General features: G+C 33.0%; 2 protein-coding genes and 1 long non-coding RNA gene across 3 annotated transcripts; 1 reads left to right on the top strand and 2 right to left on the bottom strand.

Moving 5' to 3' along the window:
- Positions 1–6: 6 nt before the first annotated feature.
- On the top strand, positions 7–1,757 carry LOC126719009 (anthocyanidin 3-O-glucosyltransferase 2-like). Its single transcript, XM_050421482.1, has one exon. It carries the CDS (start codon positions 187–189, stop codon positions 1,591–1,593), a length of 1,407 nt encoding a protein of 468 aa, XP_050277439.1. The 5' UTR covers positions 7–186; the 3' UTR covers positions 1,594–1,757.
- A 7,419-nt stretch (positions 1,758–9,176) lies between these two features.
- Positions 9,177–11,276, bottom strand: LOC126716455 (uncharacterized). The gene is made up of 3 exons (XR_007652134.1): positions 10,959–11,276; positions 10,740–10,864; positions 9,177–9,668 (listed from the first exon to the last, which is right to left on the bottom strand). It is a non-coding gene; the product is annotated as an uncharacterized LOC126716455 (long non-coding RNA).
- A 10,419-nt stretch (positions 11,277–21,695) lies between these two features.
- Positions 21,696–24,110, bottom strand: LOC126716454 (NAC domain-containing protein 58-like). Its single transcript, XM_050417282.1, has 2 exons — positions 23,473–24,110; positions 21,696–22,135 (listed from the first exon to the last, which is right to left on the bottom strand). The coding sequence occupies exons 1-2, from the start codon at positions 24,085–24,087 to the stop codon at positions 22,076–22,078; spliced, it is 675 nt and encodes a 224-aa protein (XP_050273239.1). The 5' UTR covers positions 24,088–24,110; the 3' UTR covers positions 21,696–22,075.
- Between the last annotated feature and the right edge of the window lie 501 nt (positions 24,111–24,611).

Below are 24,611 nucleotides of genomic sequence, written 5' to 3'. Positions count from 1 at the left end.
CAAAGCCATGACCTCACTTCTCTTTCTATTCTCTCTCTATTCTTGTCTTCCAATACTAAAAGCTCAGACTGAATATCAATTGCAAATTGTATTTCTATTGTTTTGCACATTTTCATAGGCATCTACGATAATCGAAAGAAAGGCCAGAGAGAAGAAGTTTTGATAAAATATCTGTTGGAGCAGACAATGGAGTTGATGTTCATTCCATCCCCGAGTATTAGTCACCTCATACCAATGGTAGAGCTTGCAAAGCTATTAACAGAACGAGACGACAGGCTCATGATCAAGTTCTTCGTAATGAAGCAACCATCTGACTCTAAGGTTAGTGCCTTCATTGAATCACTTAATTCCTCCTCCATCAACAATCGTATCCAATTCATTGACCTCCCTTCTGAAGACGAACCCACCACTTCTTTCGATTTCTTTTCATTTATAGAAAGCAAAAAACCCCGACTCAAAGATGTTCTTTCCAAGCTTACTCTTGTCGAGTCAAGCTCTAATACATCTCGAGTAGCTGCAGTTGTCTTGGACATGTTCTGTACACCGATGATAGATGTGGCTAATGAATTTGGTATCCCTACATACATATACTACACCTCGGGTGCTAATTTTCTTGGTCTCATTTTTCATATTCAAACCCTTCATGATGAACACAACCAAGACATTGCTGCTTACAAAGACTCGGACACTGAGCTGGTTGTGCCAAGTTTTGTCAACAAAGTCCCAGCTAAGGTCTTCCCTTATGGACTTTTTGATAACTCCATTTTTTTTATTAACCAAGTAAGACGGTTCAAAGAAACAAAGGGTATTATTATAAATACATTCATGGAACTTGAACCCTTCGCAATAAACTCCTATTTTAATGCCAATACACCACTAGTTTACCCTGTGGGACCTATAATGAACCTGAAGGGCGAAACCTATGAGCCCCAAAATGGTTTTGATGTCATGAAGTGGCTTGACGATCAGCCTCTATCATCAGTGGTATTCTTATGCTTTGGTAGCATGGGAAGTTTTGAAAAAGACCAAGTTAAAGAGATAGCATATGCATTAGAGCATAGTGGCTGTCGTTTCCTATGGTCCCTGCGTAAGCCACCACCAAGTGGTGGGATTGCAAGTACAAGTGATTACACGAACCTTGAGGAAATTCTGCCACAAGGGTTCATCGAACGAACACAAGGTATTGGTAAGGTTATTGGGTGGGCTCCACAAGTGGCAATCTTGGCCCACTCAGCAATTGGAGGGTTTGTGTCGCATTGTGGGTGGAATTCTACGTTGGAGAGCCTTTGGTTTGGTGTGCCTATTGCCGCTTGGCCAATGTATGCTGAACAACAAATTAATGCTTTCGAGATGGTGAAAGAGTTGGGATTAGCTGTTGAGGTTAAAATGGATTACGATAATAGTAAGCAAGTTATTGTAACAGCTAAGGAGATAGAGAGAGGAATAAGGGAAGTAATGGACCCCGATAATGAGATAAGGAAGAACATGAAGGAAATTAAAGAAAAAAGTAGGAAAGCTTTGATGGATGGTGGATCATCGCACTCTTCATTGGATCGTCTGATTGCTGATTTGATGGGTAACATAGCTCATTGAGATCAATTTTCATGAAGCAAAGAAGACGATTATCTTTTTATTTTTGTGACAATGCAATGTTTATGGAGAATAAAAGAGCCTTTCCATATGATTTGTACACTATTTTTGTAAGAATTCTCATTTTTATTTATTTATATATATAGTCTATTTATCACTTTTGTTAAGGACAATTGCTAGAAAGTCAATTACAGCCTTAGAGAAAGAATCCATCTACCATTGGCCCTGCCCAGTGTTGACCTCTTTAGTCTTGACATTCATGCTTGGAAATATCGAATGACTTAAACAATATGCTAAGATCTCAAGAAGAAAATATAAGAAAAAAAAAACTTTATGTAAAATAAAACTAGCTTATAACCTTATGTTTATACATATGATGCATTTACAAATAAACATAACTAAATTGGTATAAAAATTCTACTTTTTTTTTATATATAATGTTTGTACATTTGAAAATATAAAATAGCTAATTATAAAATAAATATAAGTTTATTTGAAACAAATGTAAATGATGATGTATAAAATCGTCAGTGAGTTGATCGTCTACACACGCATCGAATGAGGTACCTAAAGAACAAAGAAGATGAACTTACAAAGAGCATAGGTGAGGTGCCAAGTGCCAACCAAAGACCCTCAGAAGGTTAAATCAGTGATAGAAGAATCTCTAATAACACAAAAGTGTAAGAGCTAAGAAATTGCACGTACCTTGAAGAAGAGGTGGTGTGGTGCTTATATAGTGGTATAGAGCTAACTAAGATCCCTTGAATGTAGGAGCTTTCCCTATAAAGAAAATTTGGAGTTAAGGCTCCAGGATCTTAAGGCTTTCCTTCCCATATAGGGAAGATGTGAATGTGTAGTGGGGTCTTTGGATGTAATGTGCAAGTTATTTCCATGTTAGGACTCATGAGTGGAGAAAACACAAAAACTTGTGGGACCCAGCATACTTAACCGTTGATATAGTCCTTCATTCATTGGTATGTGAGTGGGGGGTTTGGTGTAAGGCAACTGTCAAGCACATACACGAGCAACCCGACGGGTCTTCAAGAAGGGTGGGACATTGAGCCGTCGGGACTTTACGGATTTTGAATGGAGGATTCATCCCAACGGGTCCATGGATGGTTGGTCCATTGGTGCAAGCACTTATCTTGACGATTCGAAGAAAAGGTGCTCCAACTAACGGGCCAAGATGTCCATTAGGACTTTCTTAGACAAAAATACCCCTATCAATATGTGACGATTGTCAAGGCATGGTGTCAGGGAAGGTACCTGATGACCCCTTGATACGTGATGACCGTTAGGACAGAGTGTGTCGCATGATGTTAGGGAAGGTACTTGATGACCCATTGATACGTGACGACTGTCAGGGCGGAGTGTGTCGCGTGGTGCCACACTCCTTTTGTGACCGATGATGCTTTTGATTATCAACGACTCTTTTGGTGAGCTCAGGATGCTTTTGATGACTGAAGATTCTAGGGTGTTAGAGAAATTTTCTGGATGATGAAAATATTCCCCATCAGTAAAAGAAATAAAATAAATAAATTCATTTAAATGATTAGTTATTAAATTCTCAATTTTTGTTTTTCTAACCACTATTTGTATAATAATACTATATAAGAAAAAATATTCATAACAAATGTTATTAATTTTCTATTATGGATAATTTAATGAAGAGAACTGGGTCATTTTTTAATATTTTTAACTTGTTTGGAAAAGCTGAGGGGCTGTTTGGTAGGGTGTTTTAAGTAACAGTTTTCAGTATTTAAACAACATTACATGTATTTTCACACACTTTTTCGCCCACAAGACAAACTATAAAGGGCAAAATCGATCAACGCATTCCCACCTTAGAAACTATGCCATGACTATTGGTGGCCTACTTGTTCCTTACAATGGGGACCACATCTTTTGCATTCCCATTTGATCGTTGAAATAAAAAGGGTAAAATGCAAAATTATCCCTCTAAGTTTCTTCAGATTTCATTTCAGTCCTCTAACTTTCAAGTTTATTTAATTAATGCTTTTCCATTAACTTTTGTTATACGTTATGGTTAATTTTTCAATTTTATAAATTTTCTTCAAATTTTTTAAATTAAAAATATTTTCTAGATTTTTTTTTCAAAATTTTTTAACAAAAGTTAACGGAAAAGCCTTAATTGAATAAATCTGAAATTTAAAGAATTGAAATGAACGAAAGTAAAGTTAGAGGACTGAAATGAAATCTAAAGAAAGTTAGAGGGCCAGTTTTGCATTTTAGCCAAATAAAAAACACCCACCTCTTGTTTTCCTGTTAGTTTAGTTTAGCTTTTTGATTTTGTGCTTTTTGAAAAAGTGACAGTTTCAAAAAGTGCGGCACAAAATTTAGGTTTTTTAAAAAGCAGAGTATTTAGTAAAAACTGTTAAAAATGTTTTTTGAAAAAGTTAAGTGTTTAGTTAATACTTATAAAAGTGGTGTTTTGAGTTGTAAATTACTAAAAATGACAAAATGTATATATAAAGGAGTTTATTTCATACTTAGTATACAGTTCTTATTAATAATAACAATAGGAATAAAATTAATAATAATTAATTCATGTTAAAAATAAATGACTCTCTTAATAAAAGATTTTGTAAAAAAAAAAATTGGCTTTAGCATTTCTCTTTTCAAGAAATGTTACGTTCACAATATTTTCGCCACTCTTTCACAACAAATCCTATGTAGTAAGTTGGATTTAATTTGAACTTATCACTTAAATTACTTTTTTGCTCATCCATAACATCCAATAACAACCTGTTATTTAGATTTTATTATGAAACTGTTGTGAAAATGTTATGGAAATAATTTTTCTCTTTTCCATAATGAAAACAAAATTATTATCTTAAAAGTTGAAACCCAATCATTTTGGTAGAATTAATCTCTACAAAATAAAATTTTATTAATGGTTATCTTTTAAATGAGTTGTTCTAGGATTATTAAACTATTTCACAACTTTTTTGCCACGTCAACTGTGGGTGGTTGTTTTTCACTTATACATGTACGTATATTTTTTTTTTTTCACCACATTCTTCGCAACATCACACTTGCAAAAAAAAAAGTTGTAAAATAATTTGCGTTCTTACTTCCTATATTTTCTTCCATATTGCTTTACATCACAGTTATAAAAAGGAAGTTGTGAAATAATTTGTGTAGTTACTTTCTATATTTTCTTCCATGTTCCTTTAATTACCCAAACCCAAAACCTTTATTTATCCTTTTTCTTTTTTTCTTTTTCTCTTTTTTCTCATCCACTCGTTCACTTCTTTCTCATCTTCTTATTTTCCTTTTCTTTCACTTTCCTCCACATAAAGCCACACACAATCTCATTTTCTTATATATATATTACTTTTCTTTGACAATTCATGAAGAACATTTATGCAAGCTCTAGCATTTCTTCATGCATGAAATTTCTTGAATATCATGCATCTTCTTGACATGGGCATGCAAGCCATTTAATGGTTTGTTGGCTAATGTTAAGCCACTAAGTTTGACTATTCAAGCCATTCCAACAAAAACAAAAAGTAGAAAAAGGAAAAAAAGAAAAAGAAAAAAGAGAAGAAAAACAAGGTACTCAACTGCACTAAGCTCGAGTACCATAAAGAGATACTCGATTTCACTAATATCGAGTACCACATTATTATTTTTTAATTACACAAATTTCAAGTCAACAGTGCCACGCTGGCAACTCACTAGAAACTCGAGTTCACTGAACTTGAGTACTATTTAGAACTCGATTTTGAGGAACTCAAGTACTAAAAAAGTGATAGATTGCTAAATATTTTCGAAACAGTGCTAGTTTGCTACAAATTTTGCCAAAACGTGGTATTTGACTATTTTCACCCAATTTTAATACTAAAAATAGTCACTAACTTAAAAAAAAAAAAAAAAATCCATGAATTTTCGTCACAAAAAAAAAAGAAAAGAAAATATGTGGAATTGTAAGCTCATACAAATATATCCCAAGTTAAAGAACCTGACAAAAAAAATTTATTTGTTTGATAGATAGTATGGGAAATACGCTTTCTGCAGACGTGTCCTGCCAAACTGCCAATGCCACAAAGTCAAATTATCAAAACATGTATTATTTTCCTGCAAAACTTGAGAATACCAGTAGTAATTTTTTTTTTTTTAGAGAAAGAAAGTGTTTTTCAGAGAGAAAAAGTGAGAGAATGGAGACATATAGTTGAAGTTGAGAGAGTAAGGCAAAGCTTAAGAGAGAGGTAGGGGAGTCAAAGATTTAGGAAATTCTACATTAATCAAATCTATAACAGAATATTGATAATGTACATTATGTGCAAAAAAAAGGCAAAAACTAAAATGTCATTTTGGAGGCTGTGATCAATCACAAAGACAGGAACTTTTTAAATAAGGAACGTAAAAGGATTAATAGAGGAGGGAATGTTTGTTTATAAGATGCGAATATGTAACTATATCATCAAAAAAAATGATTATAATAAATAAATAAAAGATATGGGTTTGTGTAATTGATTGAATTGGAAAAAAATGGACAGAAGTGGAACGAGTTGGACAGAATAGAATAGAATAGACCGAATTGGACCAATGTGGATTGAATAGAACCGAATGGATTGTATAGGATCAAAGTGGACTGAATTAGAAAAAATGGACCGAATAAGAAAGAATGGACCGAATAGGATCGAAGTGGACAGAATAGACCGAATAGCACCAAAGTGGACCGAATAGAACCAATGTGAACCAAATAGGACTGAATGGGACCAAATATGATTAAATGGACCGAATTAGACCCAAGTGAACCGAATAGGACCAAACTACACAATAGAGATATAAGAAAACATATTTTATCAATAATATAGTTTGTTAGAAAATAATGACATCATTTAAGAAGGGTTTGTGACTAAAACTTATAATCTCATTTACTATTGTCATTTTTCACTTAAGAAAAAAATAAATCATTAATTTTTTTGCACATTGAGTGGATCTGCAACTAGTAACTATTAAAACACTACCATTAACCCTCTCTAAAAAATACAGGGTTTTTTTTTTTTTTTTGGTAAATACTATAGTTAAACTTAAAAAATAAAACCTATGAGTTTTATTGAAAAATAAAAAAAGTGGAATTATAAGTTCATACAAATATATCCCAAGTTAAAGAACCTGGCAAAAAAAAAAAAAAAAAAAAAATTTATTTGTTCGATACGGTAGGATGGGAAATACACTTTGTCCATACATGTCTTACCTAATTGCCAAGGATAAAGTTTGGCAACAAAAATTAATTGTAACTTTATACTACAACTCTACTCAATATATTTTTATTGGATATAAATTTTAACAAATTTACCATTGCATTACATTTTCTTCTTTTATACTCCTTGCTTATAAAATTTCAAGAATCAAAGATCAATAACTATGTTATCAATCAAATATTTAAATTTCAAACTTTTATTGTCTAAAATTATGCATAACAAATAATTGTATGGATCGAATAGTAAATAACATTTGATTGGTATGAAATTCGACATATATGTTAAGAACATTAAAAACATGCAATCTAACTATTAGATTTTTAAAATATGTAGTTACGTTAATTTTTTTAATGGGTTCGTAGCCTTATGCCATAAAGTCAAACGATCAAACTATTTATTATTTGCATGCAAAAGCTTCTGTGTTTAATGACACCATATTTTTTGTAATATGAAAAGTTAAAAGTTAATTTTTTTAATGGGTTCGTAGCCTTATGCCACAAAGTCAAACAATCAAACTATTTATTATTTGCATGCAAAAGCTTCTGTGTTTAATGACACCAGATTTTTTGTGATATGAAAAGTTAAAAGTTCAATGGGTTCGTAGCCTTATGCCACAAAGTCAAACGATCAAACTATTTATTATTTGCATGCAAAAGCTTCTGTGTTTAATGACACCAGATTTTTTGTAATATGAAAAGTTAAAAGTTCAGATTTGCAGTTAATTAAGACACTTTGGCAAAAGATTAATGATTAATAGCTATGTTATCAATCAAATCAATGGGTTCGTAGCCTTATGCCACAAAGTCAAACGATCAAACTATTTATTATTTGCATGCAAAAGCTTCTGTGTTTAATGACACCAGATTTTTTGTAATATGAAAATTAAAAGTTCAGATTTGCAGTTAATTAAGACACTTTGGCAAAAGATTAATGATTAATAGCTATGTTATCAATCAAATGTTTAAATTTTAAACTTTTGTTGTCTAAAATTATGTATAACAAATAATTTTATAGATTAAATAGTAAATAATATTTGATTGGCATAAAATTAGACGTGTGTGTTAATAACATAAAAGACATGCAATTTAAAATTTTAAAATATGTAGCCATGTTAATTTTTTTAATGGGTTCATAACCTTAGGCCACAAAGTCAAACTATCAAACTATTTATTATTTGCATGCAAAAGCTTCTGTGTTTAATGACACCAGATTTTTTGAGATTTCAATTGGATTTGTTGTAATATGAAAAGTTAAAAGTTCAGATTTGCATTTAATTAAGACACTTTGCCAGCCTGACATCACCTATATAACGTATGGCATAGTTTATCCCTATTTCAGGCAGTAAATTGATTAATCAAACATCCCGAAACTCAAACATGGAAAGAACTTCATTCAAGAGTTGGCTTTGTTGATGGCAATCTTGGCTTTTGCATATGGTATGCTCTTTCTCTTAAATTTTGGAACCTACACAAGTGCAATTTTATTTTAATCTTTGCATAAGATAATTGTACCTGCCGAGAGAAATTCTCTATCTTGGTAGACTAACTCATTGCAATAACTAATTTATTTATCTATTTTGTAATCTTTTACAATTATGGAATAATATTTATCATAATATAATGTTGGAGGAAAATCCTATCATATCTTTAAAAAATAATAATAATTTGGAGGCAGCTGGAGGTTATTTAATTATTTTTCTTAACTATGAGTGAGGGATACATCGAATGGTTTAAAACTTGTTGGTAGGTTTTCCATTGGGAGCTGAAGCAAGATTAACACCCACAATGCATTGTGGACCAAAGGGTGACTGCAATGGTTCATGTCCAGCTTATTGCGAATCATGCACTTGCCAACAAGCTTGGTGTGTTTGCTCTCACTACAGGCATGAGTTCCTGAACAAAGCCATTTTTGGACAAATGGTTGAGCTAGAACAAGAGCCATCACATTAAATCAATGATGCATATATAGGGTATACGATAAATAAAACATGTAACATGTCAGACAGCCCAATTATGTAATAGACTATCTTGCCTTTGTCATGCATCTATAATTTGTGTTTTCATTTTATTTTATTTTTTCCTTCTGGAGTTTTATAATTCATCAACTAAATTTACTAAACATCCACACACAATTCAAGGTATTATATTATAATTTCCCCCCACTCAAATCCCTATCGTTCATGTCAAGACCCACATGGTTGGCTATGACATCAAATTTTCACAACCTTAAAATGTGCTATCCAAATTTATTTGTTCCCCAAAAGGACTAGTTCCAAATTTCCAATTAGGCTTCCTCTAATTGCTTAAACCGATCCAGTATACGTTCAATATGGAACTTGGTACATGCCTCCATAATGCCTTCATAATCCCAACTTTACACACAAATCACACATTCTGGAAAATTTCATATCACATTCTAATTCATAAAACCAGATCATAATACTAATTAAGATAGCTGTGTATAAAACTAAGAACGATCTTTCACAGGTTGGCTTATCTTAAGATGTTATTACAACAACAACAACAACCAAGTCCCAGTCCCAAAATTTTAGGATCGGCTAAACTGTGTTCTTGAATCACCAACAAGGTGGCACAATTTCCTCATCATATTCGGCAGAACAGATCATCAGCTGCATTCTGTTGAATCTCTCTTTTGGTGATTGACATTTATCTTTCCTGAACTGTCTCATTCCTTTGAAGAATGGATCAACATGTATCTTTCTTTTAACAGTCATACTACACAGCTGTGGGGGATATAGCAGAAGGAAAAGTGCTTAGTTTCAAGTAATAGTGTTGTGATTTGAACAGCGAAAAACACCCCACATGAAGAAACTGCCATCTAGTTCTGTTGCAAAATTTACAAACAACATCAAATCTCAACATTAAATAAATAACTTTTCATAGAACAAATTCACAAACAGACTATTCAGCCATGGCAACAGAAATTATAGCTCTCTCGCATACTCTCAATACATTGATTTAAGGGCTGATTACACTGCCTAAAAGCAAGAGACTCTAAGCACTATACATGCCAAGAGTATGTCCAATTTCCGTCCCATGATTTGGTACTGATTAACTTTATTCATTCTACATGATTTAATATGAACTCAAAACCTCACAAAATACTAATTAAGGAGCTTGTTCTAACCTAACATTTTTGGATGCTTGTAACTTCAACCGTTGATTGTTTGCCAACATGCAGGCTTTGAATTATGTGGCAGTACACAAATTATGTCCCAGACAGAAAAAAAAAATGTAAAAAAGAAGAAGGAAGAAATAAGAATTTCTCCTACAAGCAACAGCTATGACAATGTATAGTAGCTAATTTGGAAACTTTCATCCATTGAGGTTCTATTAGTTGCAATCAAATATAATCCTATGGGCAATAATAACTCTGCCTAGCCCTTAAGGTAAATTTTCCACTGAAATGAAACAGGAAAGAGAGTCTAGATGAGATATTAATTCCAAGTATGTTATTTAATAATTTCCAATGAAACAAGCCGCACTAAATTTTATGTTAAGTCTCACATCAGAAAATATCATGAATAAAAAGTATGCTCATAATCAGAGAGACTAGAAGTATAGTCAGCTGAAACAATACTGACTACTCAGGAGTTCCACAGAACAAGCAATATATACAGTAATATAATAAATAATGGTCTTCATCTGGAACTGACTAAGAAACTCAACCATCCAAATGACTCATAGATTTCCTCCTTTACATTATTATTGTACTGGTCTTCCATTCACCCCTACCATTTTCTGCCAAGTCTATTAACTTCTGTGACAAAATCACTCTAAGTAATGAAACATAATTGCAAACAACCTTGTTATAAACTGAAAGCAAAAAAACCTAAATTTTGCTTATTAGCAAAATTTGAGAAGCAAGAGGGAAAAATAAGACTTGCCAACTCACTTTGGGAATTTTTGTGCAATAAGCTAGATGGAAAAACAAGTAACTCCACACGTCCCATGAGACTCTTCAGTGCTAGATCATTCTGTTCTATGAACTTCAAAAGGGAAGAGTATTTCTTTCTCGACCTACAACCAAAAAATCCTCTAAGGTAATATGACAAACTATTTTATAAATTCATATTAAGCTTTAAAAAAAGAAGAAGAGAGGAAACAAAAAAACCTTTCAAATTTTCCAGGGTAAAAGTACAAAGCTATATCATTCCCATCAGGAAAATTGGTCTGGAAATTCTCTGGCCATAGATCACAACGAGGATGCAATTTAAACTGCAGAACTCCAGCAATCTGTTTTGAAAATTCATAAGCTTTACGAGAAACTTTTATTGGAGGATGAGCCAAAAATCCCTCATAAAATCCAGCATCAAGGGAAAAATCAAGAACCTCAAAGCAGCCCCTACAAAAACCAAATAAAGCAACTTAAGTGGAATAAAGTAATTGAGGCAACAGCATATACCATGAATGCCACAGTTTCCCAAAAAAATTCCCCCCTCCCCCCCCCACTCACTGCCAACCAATAGTCAATATATACAAATAAATATACACGTGAGTGTGTGTGTCTATATTACAGTGGTTTTGAACATTAAAGATTTTGTAAATTTGAATGAGGTTCTAAAGCAGAAAAAATAGTCTAAGAGGAACCACCATTTACAAGCATCATTAATAAGGGAACTTCACGAGTAGGTGAGAGGTCCAACCAGTGAGAAGGAGCTGCTTGTCAAGTTTAATGGTGTTGAAAAAGGTCATAGCTGACTTTACAAATGGAAACTTGCATTTGAATTCAAATTCTGTTATTGAATAGACTTTCCCAAGAATAGACAAGATTATGGCATTGACCTTATTGGAAAAATAAAATTTTATTTTTTCACATATACATTGTTGAAAAAAGCAACTTGCAAGCACAATCAATATCTTATAAGTTGGTAACACAGTGTTTGAATTTCATATACTGCTTAATAATGCTCTCCACTTTTTAGTGGCCTCCCATTCAAATTCCTAAGCAATTCCATCATTGGGCTTGTCCATGGTCTTACTCTGCCTGTATAGAGTGGAAGAGTATATTTGCCCCTTCCTACCAAAAAAGAAGACTCACCATCTAAAGTTCCATCTTTCAAAAATACACATCAAGTTACAACAATTAACAAAGCTCACCATCTAATGGGCCATATGTAGTAGAACAAGTTTATAAAGTATCAGTCTTTTTATTCTTATTTTAAGTCTATAAACTATCAGTCAAACAAGCTTTTTCTTTTTTCGTTGAGCAAAGGTATATAACATCAGCCACACTTCCCAGCACTAACTGAGAGTGTAAAAATGTAGATAATTTGAATTAATCCATAAATTTTAAGGTCCAAATCCTATCAATTTCCAAGATATTCTACATTCAACTCATCTTATAAATTATGCACCACAGCACAAAGTTGAGTATATTGATTACATGGAGAGAATCACTGCATTCAAACATATCCTTTTTTTCAACTCAGATCCAAAACCAAAAATAGTGGCATTTGCTAGCAACAAGATAATCGAGGCAGTCTCAATAAATAGATTCTAAATAAGAATCAAAATAAATTCTAAAGACAAAAAAAGTGTGTGGTAGTGTATGTCTCCAGGCCATAAAATGGTTTAGCTTCCTTTCAACTACAAAGTGGCAAAATGGGTTGCTGATGCACAACACAGACATAAATAAATGCATTCTAAGTAAAAGTGTGTGTGAGACAAGATAGAAATTCACTCTGATGACTACATATTCTCAAGGCTTCAGTGAACAGTATCCAAGTGATTCCATCCTTCTGAGAACTTTAAGGACAAGAACTATGGACTGATTTATCAGATTAAAAAAAAAAAAAGAATGAATGATTGAGTGATGATTAAACTACGATATATAGCAGCACTAGCCAATGTAAAAGGAGCATTAATTTTGTAGACTCTTCTAATTTGATACTAGTCAATTATGATGAAGAAACAACTATCCCCTTATTCTCAGTATTCATTTAATAGATATAAATAAACAAAAATATTTTAGAAAAAAAGATAAGGATATCACAGCATGAGGGAATAGATACTCACTTCCAAACAATTTCTAAAGAAGGTCCATTTGGAGGATATTTCCAATAGTTTGACATAATCATTGGTGAATTTCTTTCTTGAATCTCAAGATTACTGGGAGCAGCACCTGTGGAAAGGGTACCACCTACATAAATATGCATTAGTTAATTGTATAAGCAAGGTCTTCGTGCAACTTATCAAGCATATTGCTGCATTGTGTAACAATACTTTGAGATTATGGTAAATGACACAAATGTACAATTGACATGTTCAGTCCCAACTCTTGCTGTTTAGGCCTAATAACACCACTAGTATTTGGTTTTCTATCTACAGAAGGGGGATTCGAAATTACATGAATTTGGTTTAGCATTTACAGCAGAAGCAACTGGTTTTCCAGGTCTATCTTCCAGTCCAATAGTTTTTAGACGTTTAGCAGTAGAACCAAAACATGTATTTTTTGTCAGCGGATGACACTTAGAAGTGACATTCTGAGCCACAGCAATAGTCCTCTTGGATAGAGAAACAGATGGAGTACCCCAATTACTGTGGTGAACCTGCCTTGTTTTGGTGCCAGGTATAAAATTGATGGCTTCCTCAGCTGGAAGAAACTTTACGTTTGCCTTTTCAATGGCTTCTTGCACTTCAGGATGAACTTGCATGCCTTTGTCTCTGTTCAATATGCTAGGTCCTGAAGAACATAGAGCATTAGATTGGACATTTTCTTGATTGACCATGGTACAGGAGTTTAACATTGGATTCTTAAGCATCTAATTTGGATGGGCTTCTTTTCATCTTGAAACTTAGTCATCAAATTTTCAAGTTACAGCTGTACTTTAACACAATAAACAAAATAGCTCATCCAAACACAAACATATTATTCTTTGAACCAGATCAGGTGAAACCATGCTACTAATTGATTAGCATTCTTCAAAAACCACAGGCTTGGAACTTTCTTGGGAAGAGTTTTCATGGAATATTCTAAAGCCAAACGAAAAATTATGAATATTGTTTTTTCAATAACAGAAGACTCCAAACATGAATGAATTATATATACAGATGGCAAGAAGAAGGAAAAATTGCATTATAACAACCATCTAGTGGCATTCTTAATTGAAGTACACCAAGCAGTCTACTCTACCCTGTGCTGAGACTAATCATATATACTGATTGCAGGGAAAAAAAAGAATTCTACTTAAGAAACCTTGTTCTTAATAAAGTCATATTAAACAATCAACTCTAACCTATCAAGGGCAAACCCTGTGATGTCCAAACTGGTAAAGGACATATGCATGCACAGTTTACTACAAGTGTTCAATATGTTAAAAAAAAACTACTTACTCTAAAAGGTTAAGTTAGTTGAGATTGGTGCAACATTTGTATTTAACGCGTCACATGTAGCTTGCACATAGACCTTGATATCAGATGGAACCACATGCTATAAGGGATGTTTGAATACGTCTCATAGAAATAAATGTGCAAACAGCATTATTCTCTACAAGCTAAAGCTAGCAAACAATGGTAAAAAATTGCATTTAACACACTAATATCTACAAGGGATAAGTGTGCTATATATATTGAATAGGGATAGAATAAGGATGGAAAGATGGATGAGACAAGACAAGCATCTAGGGGTCAGCCCTAAGGGATTATTCCCTGTAATTACTTGTGTGCAGGACGGATGGACTACACACACCCGGGAGAATCGTCAGGTGCTCCAAGAGCTCTGGACATCTATGTAAACAAAAAATGACAAGCGGGGACAGAAATGAAAAATGAATATATATCAGAGAAGATAGTGGGAAAATGTTTGAGGAGAGGAAATAGAAATCGAGTTCAAAAGGTTTTGTCATTTGCAGTGAAATCCCCTGGCAGGGGCTGTGAGAAGCACTGGCAAGCAGCTAGACTAAGACTACAAGAACATCACTCTAGGCAATGAGAAATAAATCAAAACAAGTCGGTGAACTTAAGAGAGAAACTTTACACAATTGTCAATGTAAGTAAAGAAAAAAATTATTATCAAAATTTTAGAAAATATTACAAGAAATACATTCCCTGTAAAAGATTATAATGATGTAAAAAGGTATCTCCATAGAACATGTAAGAAAAAAGAGAAAACAAAAAAATATATTCACTTTATCTAGGAAAAATCCAATAAGGTTTTTCTTAAATTAGCTAATCCGTCTAAAGCTTTTAAAGGGAAAACATATAGCAACCTAATAGGAGGTCAAAGATAGTTAACAAACCTTTAGCTTTAAAATATTTTCCTGCTAATATCATTAAATTTAAATTCTTGTTTGGCCATTCTGACTTTGGACTCTTTAAAAATGCATCTAGTTCATAAGTTACATCAAAAGAAATTTCACTAAGGGATAGATAATGGAAATCCCTTATTTTATAAAGGTGGAGCACTATCAGAAGAGAAACTATAATGTACGCTACATTCCGTTGTTTTCCTCAAGACATTACATAACTTGTTTTTAGAAAATTAAAATAATCTGTTAGACATCAATTGCATAAAAATTGAAAGGAAAATAAAGATTTGTATGACATGGCTATTAATATTCATCTAAAATGTCAGATAGATCTTAAAGTATGTCAAAGAATTAGATATAAAACAACAAGAATCCATTCCATTTTAAAACCTAGATTTTAATAGTGGGATTGATTTCCTTTGCAGAAACTTCCGACAAACAAATGATGGACATATTTCAAATCAAAGCGTAATATAGTAAAAAAAATTCAATAAACCTTTAAGGAAGGCATACAGTTTAAGTTCATAAACTCAAAACCTCAAAAGAACTTAAAGCTATGACTTTGAGAGTAATTATTCATCAAAATTTGTTTTCTAATAATTGTTTAGGCACACAGTGCTTCCTCAATGCAAACATAGGGAGACATAAAAGTGGTTCTCATTGATGTTACATAGCCTAATGAAACTTTTATTTTGGTGTTTGTGCTCCTCCATTAAAGGGTGCAATAGACACCAAAAGGGATGGATAAATCACACACATAAAGGAGAATGAAATAAACACACCAGCGATAAGGCACTGCATGTAGATCAAATGAAAATACCAGAGCACCTACCCATTTCATATAAAACCTGAATATCAAGTATCAACAAAAAAGGGATGTCAGACAACGGAAGAGATATCAATGATTTTTGCCAAAGTCATATACGCACAATCCATTACAATTCTCATAAAGTGTATGGTAAGTTTCAGCTACTTTTGGAAATCTTAATCAGATATAGTGTGTGCATGTGCGTGTTCATGTGTGTATTTAATAAGATGGTATTGAAATAATTTGTTGAACTGTACATAGAAACTAATAATGTTATTACCCATAAGGGCAAGAATTGTCTCAAGTTTTATGATTTCTGTTTATTAGTTACGCATCATCTACGTCAAATTAATAGAAAACCTGGTGTTTAAATTAGATGGCAGTTCAAAGAGTCAAGTTCAAAGTCGTTTGAAATAATTAGAGGGAAATGGTGCTATTTAAATAATGACTGAAAGAACATTTGAAAAACAAAGATTGAATATTGATACATCATCATGCCATTCTAAGTGCTGAGGAGTAAAAAGAAATGCAATGAATTGATATCTAATTAAAATCTGAGTCAGACAGCCGTTTAAGGATTCCATGTTTTACTAGACAACCAGATGAGCCATACAGACCAGGGGATTGATGAGAATAATTTTTTAATATAGAACTTTAAAAATATAATCCCATATTTCATTCTTCAAGATACCTTATAATAATCGATGAATACATGAAGGAGACATCTAAATGCTGTACAGAATTTGTGGAGATTTGGTGTCTGTCATGTTTCATATATGTATGACATGTGTAATTCATTCATCTACAACTATTAATGCCATATTTCCAGTCACAATTAAGCACTTCATGACATAAAGCGTTTTCCAATATTCCAGCTAGACATCCCAGCACTCACTTTCCACCAAAACGTAGCAGTCACCTAATAACCATATGATTTGCAGGACACTTCTATTTGATATCAGCATATCAGACGCTTATAAACACGATACCCATCTCCGCCCTTATTTTGACACTCATTTTAAGACTTGGTAAAAAAATTACTTTCATTCACTGCAGAAATGGTTATAATTTTTTTGCCAAGAAACTAATATATAACTGAGATAATTTTTTCAAGAACATGCTAACACATTATACATACATGTTGACAGATAACAACACACACACAGAGTTTGTGCTTAGATTTTACAAAGATATTATTTTAGTGTCTAGTCACTCCCATATCAAGACAAAACACTAGTGTTTGCTTCCATTATTCTTACATAAGTGTTTTTTTTTTTTTTTTAATAACTTTTTTGTACTATTTTGCATGAAAGTATCACTCCCACAACACATTATTCTTTTGATGATTCAATTGTGATAACAAGTGGGGGAGGGAGATTCGAACCTTGGTTCACCTCATAAAGGAGACCAGGTGCGGGGATAATAATGCGTAAGTGTATATATTACACAAAGAAATAAGCATATACACACACGCACCTGCGAGCACAAATGCATATATATATATATATATAAAAGGAAAAACATTTGTTTACAAGCAATAACAAATGATGATGAGCATTCAATTAACTTAAAGAATTACAAAAGAATTATGCACAAAATTTAAGTGATTTTATGAAATCTAGACTGGTGTTACTATTTGTAAGACACCACACATGGAAACAATCCAAGAGTTCGAATTAGCAATGATTCCAATTGATTCTTTGAACTGTCTATATCTTCAAAAGTACAGTTATTTTGCTCCTTCTACATTATCCACATCAAACATAACAGGAAATAGATCAAGGTATCCGATGAGTGCAAATAAGAATTTTAATAAAACAAGGAGTTCCTATGTACACTTGAGTGTGTATAAAATCTCTCCAAAAGATTACAAGAAAAAAAATATAACTCCTCACCAAAATATAGAAAACAAGAAGCATGGATGCAGGTAAAAAAAAAAAAAAAACACTCATTTTTGTGTCAAAATTGATACACAATACTCATGCTCAAGTCCACAAATCATAATTAATAGTTTACAAAGATCATTTTTCTTTACAGGTAAACAAGTCAAACACATGTACGAGATTAAAACAATGACCCCAACCTCCATCACTTAATAAAAGGGAAGGAGATGCCTTTTGATCCAAAGACCATTGCCTAACATGATGATGATCATGACAATCGTATTAGTCATATGCTGCACCACCAAAGTTCCAACCAGTAGCAAAAGTACCCTCCTATGATATTTATTACAGCCCATGAAAAAGATCAAGTAACTAAATTACCAAAGGAAAAATTTTCGAGTATGAAATCCTCACATATATGCGACAATTTTTAGGCAGACAGTCAAGGAAAACCATGAACCTAAACATGCAATGAAAACTATATAGTTCGACAGTCAAATTTTGAACCCCAAAACCATAGACTACTGTGATTATTGTCATCAAATGTAAAAGTGAAATCATTACTAATTAAGGTAGGACATCTTTCTTATGAATTTTGAAGAGAAAAGATTTATATGTCAAATCGTTATATGTTAAAAAAAAAAAAAAAGGTTTTCTCCTTCTTTCTTCCTTCCTTTTTTCCTTTCTTTGATTGTTGTCATATAAGGCTACATTGCAAAATCTTGCATAAAACTAAAAAGAAGAGAGACAATGAAGCATGAAAGAACTATAGGTAAAATTGACTGATTCTACCCACTTGCCTTATGGCGTGGTGGCGTGCAACACTGCAACTTCCTCATGGTCGAGAAGAAACTTTTCATGCATCCCTGAGGCAGCTTAAGAAGTGTGATGCAAGCCTATTCTACAAGGTTACATGGGATTGCAATTCAAATAATAATAACAATAACTACAATGATACAATACAATGAGTATAAAACACCCGTACTCCTTTCATCCCCTTTTTGCTCAAATTCTCCTTTTGGTTGTACCAAAATATTATCAGTTTTGAATACAAAGTAAATAGCTTTTCACTTTCAAAATTATCCCCAAATCAGAAATCCTCTTCTCCTTAGCTCCACATTTTGATCAAATGATAGGGTAACACCGGAAAAAGTTGAATGAGTAAACGTGAATGTACTAGTGGCAATCTGCTTATAATGTTGACTTATATAGCAGACTTGTACAATTACCACAACTCTCTAAATTGTCAATAATGCAGTTTTCAATTATACTTGCATTATTAACTTTAAACTTAATTGTTTCTGATTATTGAGTTTTGGCCCGAGGCAGAAGTTTTAGTGCTGCACAGTGTAGGCTAGCTGGCTGCAATTTACCATATACGGTCAGAAAGAAATACCAGGTTCCACATGGTGACCAATACATAACCAAGGACTCTCATCTTTGCTATAAAGTGGAAAGTTTGAGCTTGAATGGCAGCTACTCAATATCGCAACATAAAGTCATGTAATGTGTAATATGCAGCCCTTAAAAGGATAAATGAAGCTTTGTCATATAGGATAAAAAAACATACAAGATCTATTTAAAAAAAACCAGCCACCATGAAGTCTCCATAATAGGTTCCACATATAATGATGAGTGTGTGTATGTGTGTGTGCACGTGTGCAAATGACTTCGTGTATTTAATCATGATCAAACATTTCCAAATCCTATGTACAAAATTTGGATAAGAGAACAAAGAAACAGGCTAACCATGTCTCCAAACTTGTGTGCAAAATTTCTCTATGTCTTTCTTGAATGTAGGCAAACATCAGGTGATTCATACAGGGCTATTCAGGAATTCCATAGAAGATCTAAAGAGTCTGATAGGATGGCCCTCTTGAACATCAGTATCGACTCCACGCGATGCGGTAATTGCATGGGAAATTACTCATAGGATCAAGAATCAATAAAAAAAAAATACAGGAACAATTGTATGGGCAATTACTCATAGGATCAAGAATCAATATAAAAAATTTACAAGATGTGAAGCCCATGATGCAAGAAATGTAATACTTTTGTTTTCTAGAGAGAGAGGGAATTCACAGCTCAATCTAAACTCAAAACTGAAATTTACTGAAAATCTATCTTTTATAACAATGCATGTATATGGATATTTGTAGCCTAAGAGTTAATTATAGGTGATGACATCATCCATAACTAACCCACATTTATCACTTGCTACTAACATATTTATCACATGCTAGATTTAGTAAAGCACAAAGCTTCTATTTCTAACAACTTCCTAAAATCTAGCATATGCATGTACCACTAACTAATTTTTCCTTCAATTTTCAAATACTACAACAAACTTGGCACAAGTGGCACTTGTGCCATGTCACCCCCCCCCCTCATGCCATGTCACCATGCCACATCATCAAAATCAAACATGTTGTGCATTTGATTCCTGCATCAGTCCAAGTCATTACACACACCTCATGCCATGTCACCATTCCACGTCATCAAAATCATACATGTTATGCATTTGATTTTCACATCAGTCCACATCATTACACACAAAAAAATAAAAAAAATAAATACTTTCCTTAAGTTCCTAATTGCTCTTTTTGATAAGAAGTGTTCTTCTGCACAGCATGGTTTAAAGTGGGACACAATGGATCACATAGTCAGTGGGTCATATAAGATTTTCTAAAGAAGAAACCGTCACTGCTACAAAATTTTAGTTTTTATAAATGGTGGAAACATATTAAGAGACTAAACCTAAACTGATGAGTCTATAGCTTAATAAGTCGTGTAAGTTATTTAAAAAAAAGAAAAAAACCTTCTGTAAGAAGAAACCAAGGAAACTGCTCAAATTAAATCAAACCAATCAAAATTGGAGCAGAGCAATTTATTTGTTTCACCCAGAATAGGCTAAATCAGCTGGCAACCCAGCACACCCGCAATCTATGGGATTTGAGGTAACACATGTTCCAAACTTCCACTTCCCTGTTTTTCCTCCTTCCCTACTGACTTTTTCAACTTAACAATCTCCTAAATTAGTAGAATTTTGTGTCAAAATATTTTCCTCAAAATTTCCTCAGTAAATTAACACCTCCATGCCATCCAAGAGACCTATATAGCATTATTTAGTGACAACCACATTCACCATAACCAACTCAATGCCATCACAGCATATAATTCAAATTAAATCACATAAAAGAAACACATATCAGAAGAAACCTTACACCTTTGTACTCTTTATTTATTAGCACATTGGTGAAAAAATTAGTAAAACTTTACGATGCCCATAATTTTATACTAAAATGTCCAACAGAACATCAGGAGTCACTTAAATGCTACTACTGGACAGATCAAGGATGCAGATGTGAAATCCATTCTAGACATGAAATCAATAATGCAATATTTCCCCAAAGTTTCTATTCCTCTATCCCAACTTTAAATCATCCAAAGCCCAAACGTGAAACAAAAAAAAAAAATTATAATAATTCTCTTTTCATGAAACACAAGTACTACAGAGGAAAACTTTTCTTGAGTCCAAACTAACCAAATAGGTTGTTCCAAAACTTGAATACTTGGTACTACTGATCAATTACGCCAACATTGTCTATTTATAGTGAGTTCAAACACAATTATCACAACACTGTCATGTTTCGAGACATCCATTAAAATAGACATGTATTGTTTCGATTAATAGAACTACTAACAAAACTTCACACATTCAGCAACCTAATAAACTTGCTTAACTGAGTACTTAAGCTAGTGTTTGCTACAGTCTACATGACTTTCTTTGAAGGCTTTGGACCACTTCAAATTAAGTAAATTAAAAGATAAAAGGATAAAAGAATAAATAAAGCATCCAAAAAAAAATATAAACAAGCTCAAAGAGGTAATTTAATGACAAACCACTTGCTTTAAAAGCCACGCCAAGCCATGATGCATTGCCCAAACAATATTAGTACAAATCCAGGAAGCCCTGATTGAGTTCCACCAGCTGTCTAGTGACTGAGTTTACTTGTATGGATATAAGGAATGTAAGCTAAAGTGATCAGTAATTTCTGTGATACATTTCATGTGAAATAAGAAATTCCACATACACACACACACAGCCAAAAAAGAGAGAGATATCCTAACAGATACAAAAGAAATTTCTTGGTTCATGTTGCTGTCATCTTTCAACCTACCTATTTTTCTCATATTGCTTTTGTACATAGAGTTTCTGATTTCGCATCAGGTTAGAGTGTTCACCAATATCATTCATATCGACATCATCAGCCATCTCATCAGGAGATCTTCAATGGTTATTCCTCCATTTTCCACTATATGACAGTCGGCAAACAACATACTCATTGGACTGCAATTAAATATGTAAATTAGAAATAATCAAGTCAGCAAAAGTTGGATTGAAATCCCCTGGTATAGAGTACTGCATCATGGACATAGAGTTCTTAAAATCTTGAGCATTCATTAATAAACAAGTATAGGATTTAGAACCCTTGAAAATTATTAATGTGCTATAATTCCGAGAATTTCTTCCATGATACATAGGTGTCAAAAAAAGGCTAAAGGAGGAAGAAGAAGCAAACACAGAACAAAATTAAAGAATGATAAGGTACTGGAAAATAATAACTCTAAAATTATTACATCATATATATGAAATTTTTTCAGACTTCCACAAAACTATAACAAATTAACAAAGTAAATTACAATCCACACTGCCCCCCCCCCCCCCCCCCCCCCTCCCCCACCCCCCCCCCCCCCCCCCAAAAAAAAAAAAAACTATAAATACACTTAACATAGAAGCAATTTCAATTTGTCCGTACGCATTTAATTGTATCAATTTCGTCCTAAAACTATTAAAATGGGTGAACTTTAATTGTGTCAAATTTGTCATTATACATTCAATTGTGTCCATTTCATCAAAACTTTTCAAATTAGCTCAACTTTAATTGCATTAATTTTGTCCATTACATTTTAAAATCAAGTCAACTTCTAAAGATAAAATGGACTTAATCTATTTTTATACATAATATAAAGTTCATTGAAATAAATGTAGTAAACAGTAAAAATGACTTAATCTTGCAAATTTGGTAGGTAATATAAAATTCATTAAAATAAATGCAAGAACAGTAAAATTGACTTATTAATCTTGAAAATGGAGCCACAAAATAAACATAATTAATAGCTGAACAACCTTGATTTTGAAAAAAAAATAAATAACGAAATAGATATGAAATTATACAAAATTGAAACCAATATTATAATTATTTCAATATTGACTTAATCCTTTTTTTAATAAGTAATACAACAAAATTCATTAAAATAAATTAGTCATTTCAAATTTTTCCATCATACATTTAATTGTACCAATTTCACCCCTAAACCTTAAAATTAGAACAAATTTACTATTGTGTCAATTTTGACTTAATCTTTTTCTGATAAGGAATATAAAATTCATTATAAAAAAATTTCAAGAACAGTAATGTTGATAGTTGAGCATAAAATTAACACAATTAATAGTTAAATGACATCGATTTCAAACTTATAAAAACAAAACAAAAACAATAAAATTATACACAATCTTTTCTTTATTCATTAATCTTGATAACATGCATTAACCAAAATTAAAAAAATTTAGGAATTGAAAACAAAGAAAGAAAGAAAGAATAGGCAAAAACTAACTATACTCACATCTTGATTTGGAGGGTTCAAGTCTTTGTACTCAATCAAATTCCATTTACCATTTCGTCCCGACTTCGAGGACGAGGAAGAAGACGACTTCGACGACTTGTCATCGTTGTTTTCATAGGTAAACCTACTTTTCTCAACCCCTACTAGGCCCGGAGTCTTCAACTGATGTTCCTTTTTCCACGTACCCGAACCCGAACCCACCCTTCGGTCAATGCGTCTGCCATTGTTGTAGGTCTTGAGCTTCGTGAAGAAATACAGTTCTCTAACAACGCGTGATCCATCCGCGGCAGAAAACATGTCCCAGATTTCCCAAGGCTCTTTCTTGCCGTACAAGTCACACTCCTTGACAGCGTTGAAAGGGGTTGGTTTTCCGAGATTCCTGTTGCGGAGGAAGTGAGTGACAAGCTCGTCGTCCGTGGGGTTGAACCTGAAACCTACTGGGAGTTCGTTCTCCATTATCATGTCCTCGTTCTTCTTCTTCTTCTTCTTCTTCTTCTTGCTGGCCACAGGCACAGTGATGGCCATTGATGAACGTGTTTGAGTCTTTCTCTGTGTCTCTCTATGATCTGATGATGAAGAATGAGTGTCTCTCTCTGTCTCTTCTCTGTCAGCCATTGTTTGGTTTCTTTAGGGTTTGGGGGGAAATGCGAAGAGTGCTTTGGAAGTTTTTGAGTTTTGAAGGTTTTGTATGTGGCGGGAGTTTTTGGGCTGGGCTGAGAGGGTTTGGGCTTATTATGGGCCTTTATTTACTCATTTCTTTTCTTTTCATGTCTTTTTCCTTTGTTTTGTTTTAGATGGAGAATCAAATTCTAAATTTCGTTTCATTAACACCATTAGCATTTGCATTGGGCAAGGTAAATGGTATATGTTAAAGAATTTTGCCATCAAGCAAAAAATAAGCCAACATTCAGTCTTAAATTTGTCTTGTATTCTAAAAAAGTTTAGAATTGTGTTACAGTAATATCACAAATTTGTAATGGTACTGTAGCACAATTGTAAAATGAAATAATATTTTTTTATTCATTCCTCTCTTCTCACTTTTTGTCTCACGTCTCAATCTCTGTCTCTCTCTCCGTTTCTCATTTCTAGCTTTTATTTATGTTTTGAAATATATTATTTTATTGTATAAATATATTATT

The sequence above is a fragment of the Quercus robur genome, chromosome 3, assembly GCF_932294415.1.
Source record: "Quercus robur chromosome 3, dhQueRobu3.1, whole genome shotgun sequence".
In the NCBI taxonomy this organism is placed as follows: Eukaryota; Viridiplantae; Streptophyta; class Magnoliopsida; order Fagales; family Fagaceae; genus Quercus; species Quercus robur.
Note: the sequence above shows the minus strand (reverse complement) of the source record. Positions and strands in the feature narration are given on the sequence as shown.

What these genes read in the sequence shown, in the direction of transcription:
- LOC126719009 (XM_050421482.1), top strand. Translation starts at nt 187, where the DNA reads ATGGAGTTGATGTTCATTCCATCCCCGAGTATTAGTCACCTCATACCA.
- LOC126716454 (XM_050417282.1), bottom strand. Translation starts at nt 24,087, where the DNA reads ATGGCTGACAGAGAAGAGACAGAGAGAGACACTCATTCTTCATCATCA. An exon ending in TGAACCCTCCAAATCAAGAT is followed by an intron (nt 22,136 to 23,472) that starts GTGAGTATAGTT and finishes ATTTAATTGCAG; the next exon opens with TCCAATGAGTATGTTGTTTG.